The sequence below is a fragment of the Aphelocoma coerulescens genome, chromosome 7, assembly GCF_041296385.1.
Source record: "Aphelocoma coerulescens isolate FSJ_1873_10779 chromosome 7, UR_Acoe_1.0, whole genome shotgun sequence".
Lineage (NCBI taxonomy): Eukaryota > Metazoa > Chordata > Aves > Passeriformes > Corvidae > Aphelocoma > Aphelocoma coerulescens.
Window position 1 is genome coordinate 32,586,521 of NC_091021.1, and position 20,155 is coordinate 32,606,675.

The 20,155-nt window shown below is 39.1% G+C and overlaps 1 protein-coding gene across 1 annotated transcript in view; it reads right to left on the minus strand.

Moving 5' to 3' along the window:
- Positions 1 to 6,386: 6,386 nt before the first annotated feature.
- ACTR3 (actin related protein 3) overlaps positions 6,387 to 20,155 on the minus strand; it is a 29,092-nt gene continuing 15,323 nt past the window's right edge. The window contains exons 3-12 of the mRNA XM_069021195.1: positions 16,429 to 16,553; positions 15,719 to 15,829; positions 14,173 to 14,268; positions 13,515 to 13,622; positions 11,273 to 11,416; positions 10,385 to 10,558; positions 9,917 to 10,009; positions 9,341 to 9,466; positions 7,690 to 7,773; positions 6,387 to 7,287 (exon numbers count right to left, since the gene is read on the minus strand). Coding sequence (XP_068877296.1) covers positions 7,192 to 7,287; positions 7,690 to 7,773; positions 9,341 to 9,466; positions 9,917 to 10,009; positions 10,385 to 10,558; positions 11,273 to 11,416; positions 13,515 to 13,622; positions 14,173 to 14,268; positions 15,719 to 15,829; positions 16,429 to 16,553 — 1,157 coding nt within the window. The 3' untranslated portion in view covers positions 6,387 to 7,191. The remainder of the gene's footprint in view (positions 7,288 to 7,689; positions 7,774 to 9,340; positions 9,467 to 9,916; positions 10,010 to 10,384; positions 10,559 to 11,272; positions 11,417 to 13,514; positions 13,623 to 14,172; positions 14,269 to 15,718; positions 15,830 to 16,428; positions 16,554 to 20,155) is intronic.

Sequence of the window (20,155 nt, forward strand, 5' to 3'; positions counted from 1 at the left end):
GCTGAGGCAGCTGCCAGCACTGCCCACCAGAGAGAGAAAAACCCTGCAGATAGGATCAGCAGGTGCAAATGTTTTCTGCCAACAAAATTTCACTTTTTTAGTATGTTTTGAATGAAACCTTTAACAGCAATTTTTATATGCCAGTGAATTTCTCCTCAGATTTTCTGTTTAAGCTACTCCAGCTTGCTTGAGTTTCTGAAGAGCAAGAACTCTATGAAAATTAATAAATTGCTACCCAGCTATGTATTTAACAAAAATTCTGTTTCTCAGAACCAACAGCCTGTGTACCCAGCAGAAGGCATGTATGGGTCACAAAAGCTGCTTGGGTGGGCTAAGGAGCAGGCAAGGAAAACTGCCCCTTCTTCCCAGTCCAGCTCTGGATGCTTACCTGCAGTGACCTGCAGGATTCAGCCCTGGGCAGTCCCTCTGTCCGACTTCTTGGCCTTGCTCTGACTGCTGGAGCCAAACAGAGCTCTCATTTAAAGGATAATTAACCTTCCAAGTGAAAGTCAGGGTTCCAGGCTGCAGAGGTGCTGCGAAAAGGAAACCATGGAGACCCCAGCTGCAGGTCTGTCAGTTCAAATCCCACCTCACTGCATACCAAGCCCTCTGTCTACACAAGCTCCAGGTATATTTTATCTGTCCCTCTAATACACCCATTTACAACATGTTAAAACTGTTACAGTGTTGGAAAATAGTCTGCCATTTGGTTTCCCTGTCTTTTGGAGGCTGGAAAAGCAGCTGCTGCAATTCTCATTAGGGTTGGAGTGGGTCACAGCACCTGGGCTCAGGCAGCCATTACCTGGAGAAAGCATTTAACTACTGCTATCCTGTAGGTTCTTCAGCTGGGAGAGGAGGTGGGAGCAGGCACGAAGAGGAAGGCACTCAGGCAGCACAGCTGAACCATGACCGTGGTCTGGACACCACCACAAATGGCACAGAGTCCCCTCGTCCCCATGCCATCTGGTTTCTCAGCCTGGTGCTCAGCTCTGGTGCCATTACCACAGCAAACACACTCCATTCATTAGGGAAATGATGGACACACACTGGAATTAAAAAAAAAAACAAACCACGCAGAGGAGGGCAGTTGCACAGTGCTATAAAATGAGACATTGACCCCACAGGTCATAGAGCATTGTTTCCTGTCATCCCTTTGATCATTAGTTTTGATCTATTCAGCTCTGTAGGGCACAGACAATAAATGAGAAACCCTTTTCCTGAGTACAACAGGAGGAGGAGGGGGAGCAAAGGACAGTAGGTATTCGGTGGGCAGTATTTGTGCCATCAAAGAGCTGCCATCACCACAGAGTTTCCCAGCCCAGAGACTCAGAGGCTTTTGCCACATCCATGCAGTGAGGAGCTGAAGGATCAATGATCGAGTCCACCACCAGAACAATGCCAGGAGCCCCAGAGTCGCCTGGGCAAACACACGGGCTGTGCTGTGGGATGCACCTCCCGCTCCATAGTCTGTGCTCAGCCCCTCTGGCTCAGCTCCTGATGTGCCAGGCACTCTCTCACCTTTACCTTGCAGATGGGTCTGTGCTCATCTGGCTTGGACAGATTTTAGCAGCTGCCAGGGTGCTGCAGGGCACGCAGGGGTATGAGAGTGGAAGGATCATGAGTTAGATGAGATTGCACAAACATAAAACCATCCTCCCTCTCAAGGTGTTTCACAGCTGAGGAAAGGTGTATCTGCCCTTTTGGACCTTGCTGTCAGCTTCCACACTCGGCAAATAAACCACATTAGACATTTTGTAGGTCAGATGGGTTAATGGAGGTGAGAGAGGAGCAGAAGGTTGCCAGGTCACAACTTCAATGAGATCAAAGTGCATTAGCAATAATCAGAGGAGTTTTTCTATAAATACTCAGGGGTCTGTAAAATACAAGAGGCCCACACGGCTGCTGCCCAGTCCTAGCCTTCTTCACCCAACTTCCAGGGAGTCTGCTGAGGCTGAACACTGTGATTACACCAGAGCAGCCTGGTTAAGGCTCAGCTCCCCAAAACAATGCAAAAATACTCCTCTTCCCCAAACCAGCCCTCAGGCAACAGCACATTTTGCTCAGAAATGCCTAGCAAGCCATACTGAGAACCGTGCTGAGACATCCGTGCAGTATCGTTGTAGCAGGGTAGGATTATCATTCCCTACACTTTGTGGGGGACAAGCAGAACCTTGCTACAACCAATCTCTCTCAGGACCGTGATAAGCAAAGCTCTACCTGGCTTTATCTCTGCTTGTGTGATGGGTGCATGCCTGTGCCATCTCTTGTGCGCTCCCTACACCAAGCTGCAAGGAAAGGTTGAGGTAATTCAGAACTGAATTGCAGTGAGAGTACAAAAACCTGCTCGCAGTTATCCCCTGAAGTGGTGTCACATATTGCATGTGACATCTTCCCACTCACTGATTTCCCTTTCAGAGCACCTCTGGTATGCCCTGAGCTGAGAACCTCAGTCCTGCTCAGCATCCATAGGCCATCTCCCACCACTTCTGGCTGGAGCATCTGCAGGGAGACACTGATTGCTTGGCTCCACATAGAAAGCCGAGGCTCTAATCCTCCTCAGCCTGACGTGACTACAAGGCACCAGCCTTTCCAGGAAGGTTTGCCATCAGATGCTTTCAGTGAGCTGCTTTTTTTCCAGGCAGATTGTGCTAAAGGGTTTTCCAGGCTGCAGCCACGCAGGATTTCTTGTGGGAAAGTGCCATCCTGTGGCGAAGTGTGAAAGAAACCGTGGCTGCCTTCCTGCCAGGCACAGCCCTCAGACAACTGAAACGTGGAACGTGCTGCAGTAAGGCCAGTTGCCCCCTCCCACCCCCACGGTGCTTCAGCTGCAAATCTGCATTACAACAGACCCGTGCATGTTCCTGATTTTCTGGCTTCTTTGGGAGTTTTACCAGTTGCTTCATATTTGTTATTTATTATTGTTTGAGGCACAACTTTTGGTATTTTTCACCACCAGCATGGTCTGGCTAAAACAGAGTTCAGAAGTTGGAGAAAATAAAACCAACCCACAACTAAACAGCACCTTGCCAAATGGAGGCTTTGGGGGTTTCATCTCAGAGCAGTCACTGCAGACAGACCCTTGCCGTGCTTTTGGCATCAGGCCCAGCCTTGAGCTTTGCAACAAGGGAGACCCAAGCAGGACCAGGGAGAAAACTGTCCATACAGCTGAGTAGCCAGGGCCTGGAGCTGGGAAGGAGAGATGTATTTAAACCCCTGCTCCAGTTAATGTGCATTTATAAGAAAAAAAAAATGGAACTACTCCAAGATGCTACAAGAGATTTGTCCTGGGTGCTCATATAGCAGGTCAGCTTCTGGGCTTCTATAAAGCAGAAATAGTTTCTTCTGTGCTGGTCTCTTTCAAACAAAACATCTTTCTTGACCTTTTAATTCATGAGAATAAGAAAAGAACCCAAGCACTTTTCTCAGCTGTAGCAGTGTTACAATCAAGCACTACATCTCCAGCTCCTATAAACTAAAATTGCTGCTGTACTCTCTGGGCCTCCCTCCAGCAGTAAATGCATTTACACTAAAAACAACTTTGGGGGGAAAAAAAAAAAAACTACAGCCACTCTGTGTGCTACAGCCCAAACACATGGGGGGCATCACTTCTCATGGAGGTGAGGGACACCTGCAGCCAACACAGGGCAGGCTGGGCCTGCCCTTTGGCAACCCAGATTTTGATAAAATTGTTCAAATAGACATCTGCAGCATCCACATGGGAGCTAGGATCTCTGTGCCATTTAAAACAGGAAACTAAAAGGCTTGTATCACAACAGGGGCCTGGCACTTGGAGCTGGTTATTCCACCACTTTGCTCCTGTGGGGGAAATAAAAAAATAAACAAAACAACAAACCCACAACTAAGTGATGCTAACGACGTATTTCTCCTAATTTTACTGCCACAGGAGTTTTTGTCCTACACAGGAACAGCAGAGTCATCAGGCAGGGAGGTTGCACAGCACTACCCCACAGCTGGCAGTAGCAGCCCAGCAGTCGCCTCCAGGCAGCTTTTCAAGTAGTAACTCATTCATCCCAACAGTATCTAGCCTTTGGTACAAACATTTGCACAAAATGAAGAGATGAGCCTAAACTGACTTGGCAAAGACCTTTGATTTATTCCAAGTTCAGCTGCATGAAAACACCAGCTTTTAAGCCAATTGAACCTGGAGTCCTACCTCATCTACTGAAATAAAATCAAACTCCTGGAGAAGAGGAAAGTGAGCCAAGTTCAGGCAGACTGGAACTGTTTAGTGCTCTTTGCAATTTTCTGTGCAAAACCAGCAGTGCTCATCCTGCAGGCAGCAGGACTGTAGAAGTGTAGTCTCCTTTATAGAATTATAAAATCAGTAAGTTGGAAAAGACCAACTCATCTTTCAGCAGATGGGGAGAGCTGGTCCTGTGTCTTTGAGATTTCATTCTTGAAGAATGCCCAGCCTTCCTGGACTCCTCTGCCCTTCAGCATTGCCTCCTAAGGGATTCTGCCAGCCAGTCACAGGACACAAAACTACTCCTAGATATCAGTCCCATTACATCTTCCTACATGGGTGAAAAATTGCTTTCTTCATGTAACCTCCCCAGTAACAAGCCTTTGGAGAAGAAAAATATAATCTCCTTGTATGTGTTGTGGTTTTTTAAACACTTGCCTTTGCAATTAACCTTTTGGATGCTTTAAGCCCAACCCAACACAGAACAAGGGGAGATCCAAGGGTCAAGATTACAGAGGGATTTTCTGAAAATGCCTCTGTTTCACACTGCACAGTGTGTGCTCTACACAATCCCTGGGATGACCTACCCAGAGGCTGCTCAGCCCCTTCACCACTCACCAGCAGCAGATCAGATTTGGATCTGGTGTTACAGGTGTAGAACACTGATGTGAGCCATTTCCAGCCAGTCATTCCCACTGTACAAGGCTGATTTCAGTATTATGTCTGGTGTGTTTAAATATTGATGACTCTCCATGCACTCCATGTCATTAATAGGAGCTATTCATACTTTTTTTAGCTCTTTTAACATACCCCAAATCAGCTGTGGCTGTGTAACTTCTCCAAAACATCTAGAGTATATAAAAAAAAAAAAAACATACTGCAAAAAACTCCCACTTACTTCATTCTATGAGAAAATTAACATCATTTTAGATCACAGCTACAAAAATAAAATAATAAAAATAAAAAATCAATGTTTGTGTAAGGTTGCTATCCCTCCCCTTCTACACAAATGACAAATAGAAGCTTAAAGCAGCTTCCCTGGAGCCTCAGGAAGATGAACACAGAATTTGTGCAACACTTGAGATCTCCCCACAGCTGTGTGTGACAGGGGAAGAGGAATTCACTCCTTTTCTTTGCACTTGCTCACTGTTAGGTATCTATGTGTCAGAAATTTGAGTTTTTCAAGTGAATTTTAGAGACTCTTCTTTTCTAGAGAGGAAAAAAACTCTTGCCTTAGCTTCAGGCCATTGCAGTGTTTTAAAAAATCCTGTCACTAGAGTATGATAATGTTGCAGAACGAGGACTGCTGGAAAAGCACAATTCAAATTAACTTTTCTATTTAATGTGTATTTGCCTATTGGTCTTTCTTACCACAAGAATCAGTGTACAGTTATGACTCAAAACAGTGACTTACAAAAAAACCACAAAACTGTATCAGTGATAGGGAGATGTTACCAATAGAGTTTTGTAATGAAATTGTTCAACAATTTCCTGTTTGCACCATGTTCTGTTTGATTCCAGCACGTAAATGTTTTACAATGCTTGCTTTAAAAACACTTTCCCACATTTATCCTTGTTTTGGAGTCACATTTACCAAGTTTTGAAGCTCTGGCAATTGATAAGCTTCTCTGATAAAAATCGGAGGCATCTTTGCAACTCAGAAGAAACCAGATCTCCCTCTTGTGGTCTTCTGTGCAAACAGCCTCAACTCCACCATGGGCTCAGAAGTGCCTAAGGAAGAGTTTTCTCCCATCAACTATCAACAGAAATTGTAAGCAATTCCAATCACTACATAAAGCGCTCTTCCTAGAAAGAATGAGAAAGAGATTGTTTTCACTTTATTTTTATCTATATGGTATTTTCTTGCAGAAAAACCACAGAGATTGCAAATGCAGTGCTGACTCCTGAATAGCACCACCTGCAAGAAAGTGGGGGGAAAAAAGTTACAGAACAAAGTAGATGAACAAACCCAACAGTGGAGGAGCTGTCAGGCTTCTCTAGGTAAGTGCTATCTAGCTGAACACACAAACTGCAGCTCTAAAATGCTCACACTTGAGTTACACAAAGCACATTACATCTCTACCTCACAGACCAACCTCACTCCTCAAAAGCCACAGCAGATATGTAGGGACCCATGCTCAAAACTTCCCATGTCATGAGATTAACAAGTCTGACACCAACATAAAAAGAAATTTTGTGCCTTTATTGGAATGGTGTTAGGCTTTAAATACACCAAATTTTGATAACCTGATTATTTGGTTTAATTAGAAATGACACTACAGAACTGCAATACTGGTCCAACAGTCTTGTCTTTTTTTTTTTTTTTAAAGCAAGAGATAGTATGAAAATGCACCAAGTAATCAGAAAGCACTAGCAGGCATTGGTTAATCCAAGATAGTAGCTTCTTAGTTCCAAAAGCACTCGCATTGTATGGAACCCAGGATTTAGACTGGTCATGATTTGCAAGAGCTAGTTGCATGACTCATGACTTTTTTTTCTTTTAATTTACTTTCAAGTTGGTCACTGGTAAATTTTTTTCCTCAAATATTACAGTTTCTTTTATTCATATTTTTCCTCAAAGTATAAAAAAGTATGAAATATAAACAAGCTCCTGTATTGCACCCATGAAGGGGTACAATGGAAGCATTAGAGAGCTGACTATCTACACACCATCAAATCCCATCAAATCTTGGATAATTCATTAATATACAAAATATCAGGGCACAGAAAGAACTAAAATCCACTTTTTTGTTTTGTTACGCACAGGTTCAAATAATCAATCTAAAGAAAAAACGTGATCATTTTGGCTTTCCACTACATCCGCATGTTGAGACACTTATTAAAATGATCCTGCTTAATTGTGTTTGGTCTTTTCCTTATTGTCAAGTCATGTTTGTTATCTTAATACCAGCCATCAGACAAACAAGTAATCAGAAAGACTCTTCCTCCTCCCCACTTCCCCATCCCTGACCCCTGCAGGGTCAGCTTTAAGACATGACTCCAAACACAGGGTTGTGACGACAGATGCTAGGGCCAATCTCTTCATAATCTTTTTTGGTATGGCATACTTGGTAGAATTCAGGCTGTAAAGGGAAGGAAAAGAACATTAGTGTATGGTATAGACACCTTCTTTTAAAAATAGTAACTTTTATGTAGCCAGTGGAAAAAAACAAAGATAGCACAGAAATCCTAAAATTAACTTACATCACACATGGCTAAACACCAATGCAAAGAATGTATTCTGCCACAAAACTAAAATGCACTATTTAACAACTCACACAAAGCTTTAATTCAGCTTTCATTTGCTCTTCCAAGTCTTCACAGTCTAATGCAAAAACTTCAGGGCAGGCAGGGAGGGTCTATTTACTACCTGAGGTCTATCAGAAATTCCCCAACCCCATTTAATATACAGTGGAGGGGTGATGAGAGTACCAAAAGCACAGTCAGAATGGCTCAAACATGCTCAGCTTTACAGCTAAACTTACTGTGGAAGCCAGCATTGATCCTCCAAACCAGACTGCATATCTCTGCATATGGTGTGTAATGACTTGGACATCAATGGGCTTCGGCTGCAGAAAGGAGGAGAGAAAAGGAACACAATTAAAAGCCACTTCTGCTGGAAAAAACTAGATCTAGTTTTAAAGGAGTGTATATACCAAGCTTACTTTTCATAACTTAGTATTTTCTTAGATGCTGTGTATGTATGTAAATTTACAATCACAGCATCAGACTTTCCCTTGTACAAGGAAGAGTAAGAAACAGCTCTTGCTTATAGATCAACAGTTACCTGCTTTATCAGGCACAAAGAGGTACTTGCAGTCACACCCATTTTTTTCACACTGTGTTCTGATTAATTTATTGATGGACTATTTATTTATGCAGTTATAAGCATTGATCCATACTACCCAGGCCTTTCAGAAAAAACACACTTTAGGAGGTTAATTTTTAAGTTTCACGTAATTACTCTAAAAAAGCATCAGTTGCAGATTAAAAGTTTATCCAGGATCAATAGAGTCAGTCATGCTTTTCTAAACTACAGCACTCATTCCAGTCAGCCACAACCCTCATTCCTTGTGTTAATCAAAACTAGCAGTGCACGTAGCAGTTTCAGAATTTATTTGTTCCAGCCCAACTTGCTGAAATTTGAAACAGCATCTAAAAATGTTCTGTAACACATTTGCAAAATTCCAGCCAGTGATTCTTTGCCATGCCCAGCACTTCGAAGAAAAGAAGAATCACATACAATTTCCTTACTCAGATTCTGCTTCCTTACTAAGTGGTAAAAGTCTAGTAAAGAAAACAGAGACTACATGATGTTTCTTGAGCCAGAGAACTGTGTATGACTGAAATTTCAGAGTTCCCTACCATGGCATATTTATAAAGCACTGCTGGGGCTTTAAAGAATTGTTTGAGCTCACCTAGCTAGATTGCTACTAAAAAATAAATGAGGAAAATCACTTCAATTTTGCTTTAAAAGGAAAAAAAACCACTTTATTTTTTCCTCTGCTGCTCTTTTATTTATGTAGAGACAACAGAAGAATGCAACAATTATGTCAGAAGTCTGAAGTGGAAAAAACACAAATTAAGGATCATGCAGTTTAGTAAAAAACCAAAGTCCCTTGTAGGATAAGATAATATGATATAAGATAATTGAGGAGGGAAGGGACCACATCACGTCTCTGGTTTGGCCTCCTGCTCACAGCAGGGTCAGCTATGAAGTCAAAGGAAGGTATTCAGGGTTTTATCCAGCTGAACTTTAAAATCAATAATCTCCCCACATGTAATGAGGTGCTATCAGAAGTCCCAAAGCCTTCCCTTCTCTAATCAAGGCTCACTCATTCCTCACAGGACACATGCTCCTGACCCTCCTGGTGGCTCAACAATGAGCTTGATTCATCTCAAAAGACCAAGCACAATGAATGTTAACTGATCAATAAACACTAAGCACAAAGACAGCTGGAGTGGCCAACTGCTGGTATGTGATCAGTGTAAAGGATGAATCTCTGAAAAGCCTCTCTATAGGAACTTCAAATAAGATAAAGACATTTCAACAAAGACCATGATCATTGCAAGATGTTATTTGCACATTTTCCAGGTACCAGAGGCCTGTTAACTGCATGAGCTGCACAAACCAACCTTCAGTCTGCCACCACTAAGTTCTTCACTAAGTTTCAGTCTGGCATCAACAGTCCTTTTCAAGTCTCGCTGTAAACGGCGACCGAAGTCCCTGAACATGGTTGAGCCTCCAGAGAGGACAATATTCTGTTTTGAACAACAAAATTTGTTAACCACATCTGAAAATGAAGGTCTCCAGCTTTATGCAGTTCCTAAATTTTAAATATCTAAACACAGTTTTTAAAGCTGCAGTTAGCAGGTATGCTTTTACTGTAAGATTTAAAATATCTAACACAAATATGACACAACATGAATTCACAAAGAGTTTGTCATTAAAATTGGCTGTGCTTTATAATCTATTTATGTCTTATTACATCTCACCACTTTCACTCAGTTTTTCATTTCCCTAATGAAAAAACACATTCTGAAAATGTCTACGTGAACAACAAAGCCTTCTGCATATTGGATTCATTTCTAGAAAAATGGTTAATTTTGCTCATTTGGTTTTGGTTTTTAAGAGTTTCAAATATGTACTTTGATAAAAATCACAATTCTTCTAAAACCAGTATATTAAAAAAATACATTCTAGCTACTGACCTTATATAGAGGACGTCTAACATCAATGGGACAATTCTGAATAACTTCATCTACTACTTCTGAGATTGGTTGTGTAAAGTCAGGATTAGCAAACTGCAATCAAGGATAAAATCAAGACAAGTCAATGTGAAGGACCATGTATTGCAAAGGAAAAGAGGTAAAGAGGAAACAAGGTAAGAACCATTCTATAATTCTAGAGATGGCATGAAAACTAATAATGGAAACAGCTAGCAAATATTTTTGCTGCCATTTATAAGTACTTTATGGATCAACCAGAATTTTTATAAAAATTAGTAGCAATCAAGAATCAAATCATGCTGGCTTGCAACAATAGCTGGTATCTATTTATAAATAAGGAGAAATAGAAGTCAGGATAACCACTTCTTTACAATTTTGCAAATAGGATATCTCTGCTATCATCTAAAATGCATCTAAAACAGAAAGTACAGACAATTCAAATCAACTTACCTCAGGATGGAAGAAAATCTCTGGCCCCAAGAATCTCTCATAACCAACATCAATGGTAAATTCCTTCTTTGAGATAGCATTAATTCCAGTATATTGTTTAATCCACTTTGTACCATCTGTGTCATACTTGTTAAATTCTTTTACTAAGTCAGGGCAAACATAACTAAAGCGCTCCTGAAAATGGAATAGATACAGTTAGAACCATCCAAAGTATAGAAATTTCAAAAAGTGTAGTAATTTCAACTTTTAAGAGTAAGTATTAAACTGGCAGATAAAGAATAGGCCTCAAAACAGCTGAACTGACATTTACTGTACACAGGTAGATAATGGCTCTGCTACTACAGATCATTTCTGTGCAGCACTGAAAGCTCTTGCTGAGCTAAATTACTTTTCTTCTGCTTTTCCTCTAAACTTTGATGATTGTGAGAAATTAATTCTGAAGTACATTGAAGAACTGCCAGAGAAACAAAATTTAAGTGTACTTTAAACTGAATGTCTTTCAGAATAGCTTTGTTCTCCAATGTGTATTACAAAAAAGAACACATTAATATTCAGAAAGAATATAGAGCAATTACAGCTCTTTATATGACACATTCAACCAACAGTTTTTCCTACAGAACATTACAATAATAACAGGACAATAACAACAATAATGATAATGGAGGGGAAAAGAAAGGGGAGACAACAGGTGAAGAGTGAAGTTCCAGGCCAGACTGAGTATAACCCAACTGTAAACGTTGAGTTTAAGCCATTTCATATTATTATATTATTTAGACATTTTTATATTACTTAGAGCACCATTAGTCAGAATACAATTATTTTCAGATATTCTTGCACTTTTTAAGTTGTGATACAAAATAATCTTCACATCTGCAACATTCACATTACCTTCACTGCTTTAGCTGTTTCCAAGGATTGTTCAGGAGGAATTCCTACTTCTCTCTCTCTCAGCAACTGCTGAATGAAGTACGTGATATCTCTCCCAGCAATTGGAATGTGTTTGATACAGCTGCCAATCACATACCCTTCAGCCTGTAAACAAAATTAATGGGCACAAAGATACTGATAAGAACCACTTTTAACAAAGCTCAGGAGGGAGAAAGAAAGACATGGAGTCTAAACTCCTATCCACTACCTCTGATTCTGAGGCTGAAGCCCTTTAAGACTGGCTCATTTAATTACCACAAATCCAATTCTTCACAGTATAGCCTTACTTTACTTTGCATTGGTTCATAATTCTTACAAGGTTAGAAGGAACAGAAAAGTCACTAGTACATAAGGCAGACAAATCACTATACTCACTATTCCTTGGCCTTTATTTTCTCTTCAAAATGAGGTTACTCTTACCAAAAAGGTCAAGGAACCTTGTTTCAGGAAATATTATTTTAGAATAACTGATGTGGCCCTGCAGTCACAGCCACTGACGTAAGACGTTACAATTCCACATGAACCAAAATTAATTTTCTGAAAGCAGGGAGAAAATGCATCATTTCAGCACATTAATTGAGACTGCTTAGAACATCAGACTTGCCCATCCTCATCCATCAACCTACCCTTGCAAGTCACACTCATCCTGGGGACCAGTATCAATGCATTAAAAATATCTGGTCTAAACAAAGAAACCAAGTGTGCAAGGTTGGCCTTCAACCCTACCAGACCTGCTAAATCCACAGATGAATCCAGATATGACACTCATAAAATGCTTAAATTTTCCTATATTCACACATCTTACATTCATACAAAAACGTCTTACTAACATGAAAATAATGTCATAAAAAAAATCTACTGCTATTGTTAACTTCACTACTGAAATAAGCATTTGTTACTTCCTTTTTACCTGTTTTATTATAGAAGTGGTAGAACATTGTTGACAAGTTGTTCAACATGTTTAAAAATTTTAGGAATCAAATGGCATTCTGCAAAGGAGGTGAATGCTTCAAATGATATAGAATACCTACTCTTATTTCAATTTAAAAAAACCAAACCCACAAATCAGGAAAAGTTCTACTCTTTTAAACAGCAATTTGCACTACTAAGTACAATTTAAAAAGTTTACCTATAGAAGGTCTGAGGTGTCAGTTGTTCCCTAAATCTTATTAAAAGTACATAATCTCAGATGAACAGTCTGAACAAAGATTTAGCCACTATATTCCACCAAAATTAGTAAGAAATTGCTACATGGCAGTTTACATTCGACCACCACCAATGCTACTGTTTATAAAAAATTGATGTTACTGTGGCATGATAAAGCCTTGTATAGATTTTTGTCTTAAAAACTGTAATCTAACTTCATTTTGAAAATACAAATGTATCTGGTACATAGACATGAATTTAACTCCCCCAGGAAATACAGGCAGAGAAAACTATTCTCAGCCACTTGAAATGAAGAACACTATTAAATATTCCAATTACAAAATTTTGAGTATGTAGCTTTCTGAAAGGAAATCCATACCTGCAGTAAAACCAATAATTTGACATTAAAGAAACTGCAGCCCTATTCATTATTTAATAAAACATCACACAGTCATCCAAGTTTTTGCTTTAGCAACTTGATGTATTGGAACAGATATTCAACACTAACCAACCTCAGGGTTGTTTTTTTTCCAGTCAAGCAGTTTGGGGGTTTTTTCTGCTACATAAACCTCCCTGCTTGTATGGCTGAAGCACTACTAAACACTAGGAAGAGATGGAGAAAAACTATCAAAAACACTACATCTGCTCTCAAATACTTCATATTATTTCTACTTTATATATAAATGGACTGAGCTAAATGAAAATAAAAAGTCAAACTTTTTCTACTGACTACTGTAAAGAGCTTATTCACTCTTACCAACAAACCAAATTGGAAATGTGCTAAAGGAATTTTGCCCATCACTTAGCATGGCCTTGGCAACTCACCTTTTAAGGTAACTGACTAAAAGACAATTAGCCAAGCTCAGGGTTACAGAAGTTCTTCAAGAGCTTCTGCACTACAAAACGAACCAAACTCACACCCACAGCCCTGGGAATTATCTGAAGTTTTTGAAGACTCCTATCTATACTTCAGTCTGTGTAGGTGTACACTTCAGAGAACTCAGAGGACAAATTGATCTCCACTGAAGGTGTTTGTGCAGCTTTGAGGCACACTTACCACAGGAATAACGTGAGTGACACCATCTCCACTGTCTATAACTGTACCAGTCAGCGTTCGCTCCCCTACTTGTCTCGACGTCCAAGATGCAGCTAAGGCAAGGACAGCCTTGGAAAAAACCACACACCAAAATCAAAGATTAGTAAAACAGCTGCATTGCAGACCCCACTTTCCACCAGCCCTCCCAAGGACACTCAGACTGACACCCCCCATAGTAATTTACAGCATGGAAACTGTTTTAATAATATTACATATGTCTACATAACAGCTTAGAAAAAAGGCTGCACAAATATAACTTTTGACTCTTGCCTGATGTTTTTTTCAGCCATGCTCAAACATCATTTTTTGTTACTTCATACTGAAAGGGATGCAGTCCTTGGATTAATACAGTTACTATGATGTGGTGTGGTTTTTTTATTTACTTCTGATGCAACAGATATTATACTTTACTGCTCAGAAGCCTTCTATGGAGGTAACAGAGGAACAGTATCCAGTGACTACCCACAGAACCAAAGCATGTGAAACACACAGTGCTGGAACTGCCAACCAGAAGGGCCTAAAATATTCCAAACATCACTTACACAATTTCTCACAGTGAAACTAGTTTTAGCCCAAGGAGAAATATTGCAGCTGTGACTTTCAACAGCTCTGCCCTTACCTGAACAGCAATATATAGCCCTGGAACGTTGAAAGACTCAAACATGATTTCAGCAGTATATTCTCTATTTTCTGGAGTATTTAATGGAGGCTCAGTCTGTGAGACAAAAAAAACAAACCCCATGAGTTTTACTTACATTGAGACTGAACATTTGACTTAAAAAAAAATGAACAACTACCAAATCCTAAGTTTTGGAAGATGAGTCATTCAACAACAATAGCATGTAAAAATAGTAATGTACAAAGGGTGCTTTTAAGAATATATGCAAATTGCATTAAAAGAAAGAAAAACAGAAGTGCAATAAAAACTACAGTAGTTACTGCTTAAGCATTTACATGGAAGGCCCCCTTTGTGGGTTGGTTAGCTCATTACAACTTTTGATTTCACTTGAAAGAATCAAGGACTATCAAAATATGTCAAAGGATGCAGTTTAGCACATTTAAAGAATAACATTTTTCAGATTTCTCAGTGAAAAGAGCTGCTTTCCTTCAGAAAGCAGCCACTCTAGCACAAGATATGCTCAGCTGTAGGAATGTACTCAAGTGAGAGAAGCTGAACAACATAAAACATACCATAATAGTGTGCTATAGCTTTCATTGAACAATCAAACATACTCAAGGCTCTACTCTGAAGGAGCATTTTGGATAGTACTACAGAATATCTGAGAGGAAAAAAATACCATTTTTCCATTGCAGCAACTAGGTAACAGGAGGGGAAAAAGAGGAGGGAGTCAGACTCTTCACAAAGGTGTTGGGATAAGGGGCCAGGGACACAAACTGTAATGTGGGAAATCCTAACCAGGTATTAGGGGGGGAAAAGGTAACGTAAAGGGGCTCAAATATTGGAAAATGGGACCAGGGTTGTTATGGCATCTTGATCCTTGGAGATATTCACAGATTGGATGGACACAGCCTTGAGCAACTGGACCTAATTACTGCTTCAAGAAGATGAAGGCATTTGAACAGGTATGGCCAACACCTCTCATTCCAAACTTGGGTCTATAAATATCACACTAAACCAAATTGCCTATTTCAATGGCCTTAAATAAAATACTAAGGAATAGCAAATGCTTCAGAATAACATTGAGCTTAATTTAGATCTAATCAGCCCAAGTATGACAATCAACCCTTCCAGTTTCACAGAAAATAGAAGACAGACATTTACTCTCTAGATACTTCATCCAGATGGCAGTACTGTAAAAACAAAATAATTGCAATTATGTAAAGTCAAAACACAAGTATTTTTTTTGTCTTAAACATATAAACTTGAGATTATTGAATTCAGTGGAGAAGTAAAAGAAAAAAGTCATGAATCAGACAATTTGGAGGGAAATGAGAAGAGAACAGAAAAATGTTTGCTGTTCAGACACAATAACATTTTTAGAAAATTAAAGAACCTGGATGGCTTAAGGCAAGTCAAGAAAGCTGCAGGCAATTTATTTACTTTAGTTTTCCAAAGATGCATATTTATATTTAAGAATTTACATAAATCAGCACATTGTTATTCATCATACAGAATTTCTTAAGCAGGGCATAAATTTGCCTACCAAAAGAAAATAATGGTCCTCAGGTTCTGCCCTTAGATACTTAAAGATTACTTGCTCCATAAACCTCTCCATCAAGTCCCAGTCTTCAACTATACCATGGCGGATAGGCCACTGTTGGAGAAAAATATCAAATTATAATTGGAAAGAAAAGGAAAAAAAAGAAACAAAAAAAAAACACCCCAAAACCAAACAAAAAAATCTGCTTTCAGCTGCAGTAAAAGTATATGATCTACGCAGGCAAGAAACCCTGCTTTAAGCCTCCCCTATTCCCATGTGACACCTATTCAAAATTCTGATTCCAACCCTGAGTAGCAGAGACAACACATTGCATTTTTCTCAGTACAGCAGATTGGTGGCACTGGGATAAACCAGAAGTTCCCCCAGCCCAGTGCCCCACTCTGATGCTGCTGACAGAAGTTGCCAAGGAACAAGAGAATGTGGCATTTCTGCTTCACACCCTCCCAGCCTCACTTATGAGGAAATATATATATATGTGTATATATATATATATACATAAAAAATATATATTCACAGTGTTTTGCAAATTCCCACAGGCTCCTCAAGGTCAACAAAACTAATACCAAAGCTTATTTTAGAATGAATAAATAAGATTTAAGTTACCCAAAAAGCATTCTTAATATTATATTTACTGTACATGTGATGCTTGCTAAACAGTATTGAACAATTATTTTTTAAATTTCTCTTAATACCTTGGTTGCATAAGTTGGTTTTTCTATTGCTTCGTCCCCAATAAAGAAGTCTAAATCATCCACACCTTTCAAAACCCTCCTTTGTGCTTGATCGACCACTTTTGCTGACTCTTTGATAGCAATACCTTCAACAGAGAACACAAACATTATTGTGGGTCACATATCCTGCACTGAAAAAAGAAAAAACCTACACTGATAAAAGATAATACTGTAATCACAGTCATCCTTTGTTTCAAGCAGAACTCAGAAAAGCTACATAGAACAGATAATTTGACTTCCAGTCACAGGTAAGCATGGTAAGGACTTAAAAAGTTAACACAGTAACAGGCTTAAATACAAATTTAATTGTTAGACACTCAACATGCAATCAGGAAGATAAAATATAAAAAGAATCACCTAAATAAGGTATCCCTACAGAGCTCAGATTTTATTCAACAAATGTGCTAATTTTTCCGCACACTCCAATAATAACAGTAACAATTTTAATTATTATTATTAGTGTTATTCTTTTAAAAAGAACCACTCCCCAGGTACCAGCACTGCAGCACCAGCAATATCTGCTGTATTTTTTCAAATCTTAAACACAATCCTTCACACAGATGAGGAAATTCATATATATAAGCAGCATTAATATCAGCCTCAACTGTTCTAAGGTTGTCCTCCAAAAGCTTTTTCAATGGCAGAAATATTTTTACAGTTCTCACCTTCAGCAAGGAGTTATGTTTGCTCACAACTAAGATTAGAAAAAAACTTATGAAAACAGCTGCAGTCTCAAGCCCAGCAGCCAGGGCAGCACAGCCACAGGATCTGGAAATCAGCAGCTTGCTAATGGGTAAAGCACCCTGAGTTCATTGATCCTCCCCATCCTCCTCCCTCCCCTTCCCACACAGGGCAACACAAGCAGAGCCAGAGAAACCAAGAAGTTGAATATTGTGAAAGACTGAACAGGATGAAACAGAAGTCATTATTCTGAGCTCTTCAGGAAGAAAACTGAATCATACTGCAACTTCTGTAGCTGCTTAGAGGAGAGCAGAGAGGAAGCAGAAGGCTGAAGGAAGCCAAACAGAAAGGGGGTAGATGGGAAGCAGAAGCTAAAATCACAGGGAAGGAAATGTTGCAAGGCAGGTGCTTGCTGCAAGTCAAGAGAAGAGTCTTGACAAATATTTTCAGGTCATTGTTACAGAGCTTCCACATCTGGGGAAATTTTTTGTGTATTCTCTTCAAGAACTTTCAGGTAAAATCCACCACTTGCCTCAGGATTACATCAACTTTCAAGCCCAACTAGTTTCACCCTGTTACAAGCCTAAAACAAGATGGGAGCTCTCAAATATTTTTCTGCCCTCAAGGCCAGCTTGTTCAGCCCTGAGTTTGAAAGGCAGAAATTAGGAGCAGACAACCTGAATCAAGAATCATATCCTGAAAATACAAACAAGAAAATAAATCTTGCTGAAACCTCAGCTGCTGTGGCTGAGGATGGGCAGCACTCCAGCAGTACTCAGAGCAGTTGCCTTTGGTTTGCTTGGCACAAGAATTAAGAGCTTTTAGGGAGGAAAAAAAAAAAAAAAAAAAAAAAAAAGAAGAACATCCTTGCATTGAAGCAGTTTTTGTGCTGAAACACTACTCAAGCCAGTTTTTTCTTTTAGAAGTAAAGCAAAGGCCAACAGCTATCACAGATTAACTGAAATAATGAAAAATCAAGGAACTACTGGATAATGGAAAGAAGGTGACTCCCATTTTAACATACAGCAGGAAAAACCTGATTAAGTGAATAAAAATCAAGCAAAATTAATGATCTAAGATCTAAAAAGCAGCCAGGGAAGAAAGCAGTGAACCCACGCCTCATCAAAAAATTGGCCCAATATATTCTCATTTACTTCATTTTTCATGCAAGCATTTATCATCTCTACAGAAGCATATTCAGAATTAAATCAAGAACACATCATAAGGAGATAAAAATTTGTTAAGAGCAGTAGTGAATAAGATAAGCTGCAAGTGAACAAGGCACAAGGAATGCTGCTCAGACCTGTTTAACAGCAAACATTAATTTTAGAGAATCAACCTGATAAAATGCAGCTGCCACTACTGAAAGTCAAAGGAGAAACCAAACCATTTTTCCACTGGGAATAATATTAAGGAACTTATAGACACCAAAGTGCTTTTTGTAACATTTTACTTTGAAACTAGGTACTGCTGCACTCTATTTTTGTTTCTCTAATGTGGATTAACCCAGTGCTACTTTATTTCATTCGAGGCAGAGGATTAACACAAACTCATGCAGTTACTGGAATTATCTAGCTTGGATTGCAGTACAAATGAGAAAAATGCCTTTTTTATTGAGAGAATTGCAGTCAAGGGCCATTTCAGCTGTAGGAGCATCTACACTGAGCATCCTTTTTTTCAACATCCCACACTATATCAAAAGGCTGTCAAAAAATCTCATTTCCCCTCCTTCTCTTCTACTTTAATAGCATTCCTGTTGGATAAATTTCTCTGCTTAATGATCTGACAAGTCATTCCATTCCCAGTGTTTCAAGTGTCATGATATTCTTTTTTGGAACAAGAAAGTGATCTTCAAATTAAAAAAAAAACAAATCTATAGATGCAGAAAAAGTATGTAAAGTCTATTTATCTGAAACTAAATAACCACTTGCCCACTTATAATTTAACAACTGCTGTGAAGTTTAAATAGCCCTTTAAATGTAAGGGCTTTTCCAATATTTAGAAACTTTTTGTATCTAATGTTAAACTAGCTTTTGTGTGAAAAGCAAAACTGTAGTGTTTTACATGACAGTGAAGTAAACTTAATGAAGTTAATTTGAAAAACCAAGTGATCTAAGAAATACCTAGCTGAAGCCAAAACAGAAGACACAGAAAGGATTCTCTTAATGCATTCCTTGTTCTCATACAAGTGAATTAGACTTACCTTTCCATGAAAATTACTTTCTGAAGTATGTTTCTTAGAAATATTAACACTATTAACAGAGCCTGAACTACCAAGTTCTATTTTACAGTGACTGTGCTGAAGCAGTATTAGCTCCAGCTCTCTTCCTGTTGTATTTGCAAGGAAAACTGGGTGTGCTAATTATTCCTTTTCACCAGGATGTAATCCGTGATTACTTTGGCACAGATGAACAATGACAAACTGCCAAGTGGTGTAGGAGGTCAAAAGGTGAAGCATTTCTAAAGGAAGCTGAGTGAGTCCCACTCTCTGGATTAGGAATGCATCTCTTCAAGTGGGAGAAAGAGTTCAGAAGACAGGGAGCAAATAAATAAGCTATTCTACATGGGGGAAAAAACTGACATTTTTTCTTCTTGTATTTGCAAAGCACAGTAAATTAACATAGCTGTAATACTGACAACTACCAGGCAAATAGAACATTTTAAACCCTAGAGATATTAAAACATACAGTTTCATTTCTCTTTTCCTGTTATAATCAACTCAAAGTTTTACCAGAAAAATCACTAAACGGCAAAGAACCTCCAAAAAAGTAAATGTAGCCATGCTACTGGATTTTTATATTATTTCAATGTCCAACAAATTAGCCTAACCACTACTATCCTTTTGTAATGAATGTGTCTTTCTAAACTGAGTATCCGTAGCCAAACAGAAAAGCCACATTATTACTCTGTGTCACCTCTCAGAGGTCAAGTCACTCTTTTTAATGTTAGGGGGGTTTTTTTTTTTTTTTTTACATGCCATGTTACAGAAACTCCAAGAGTAACTTCA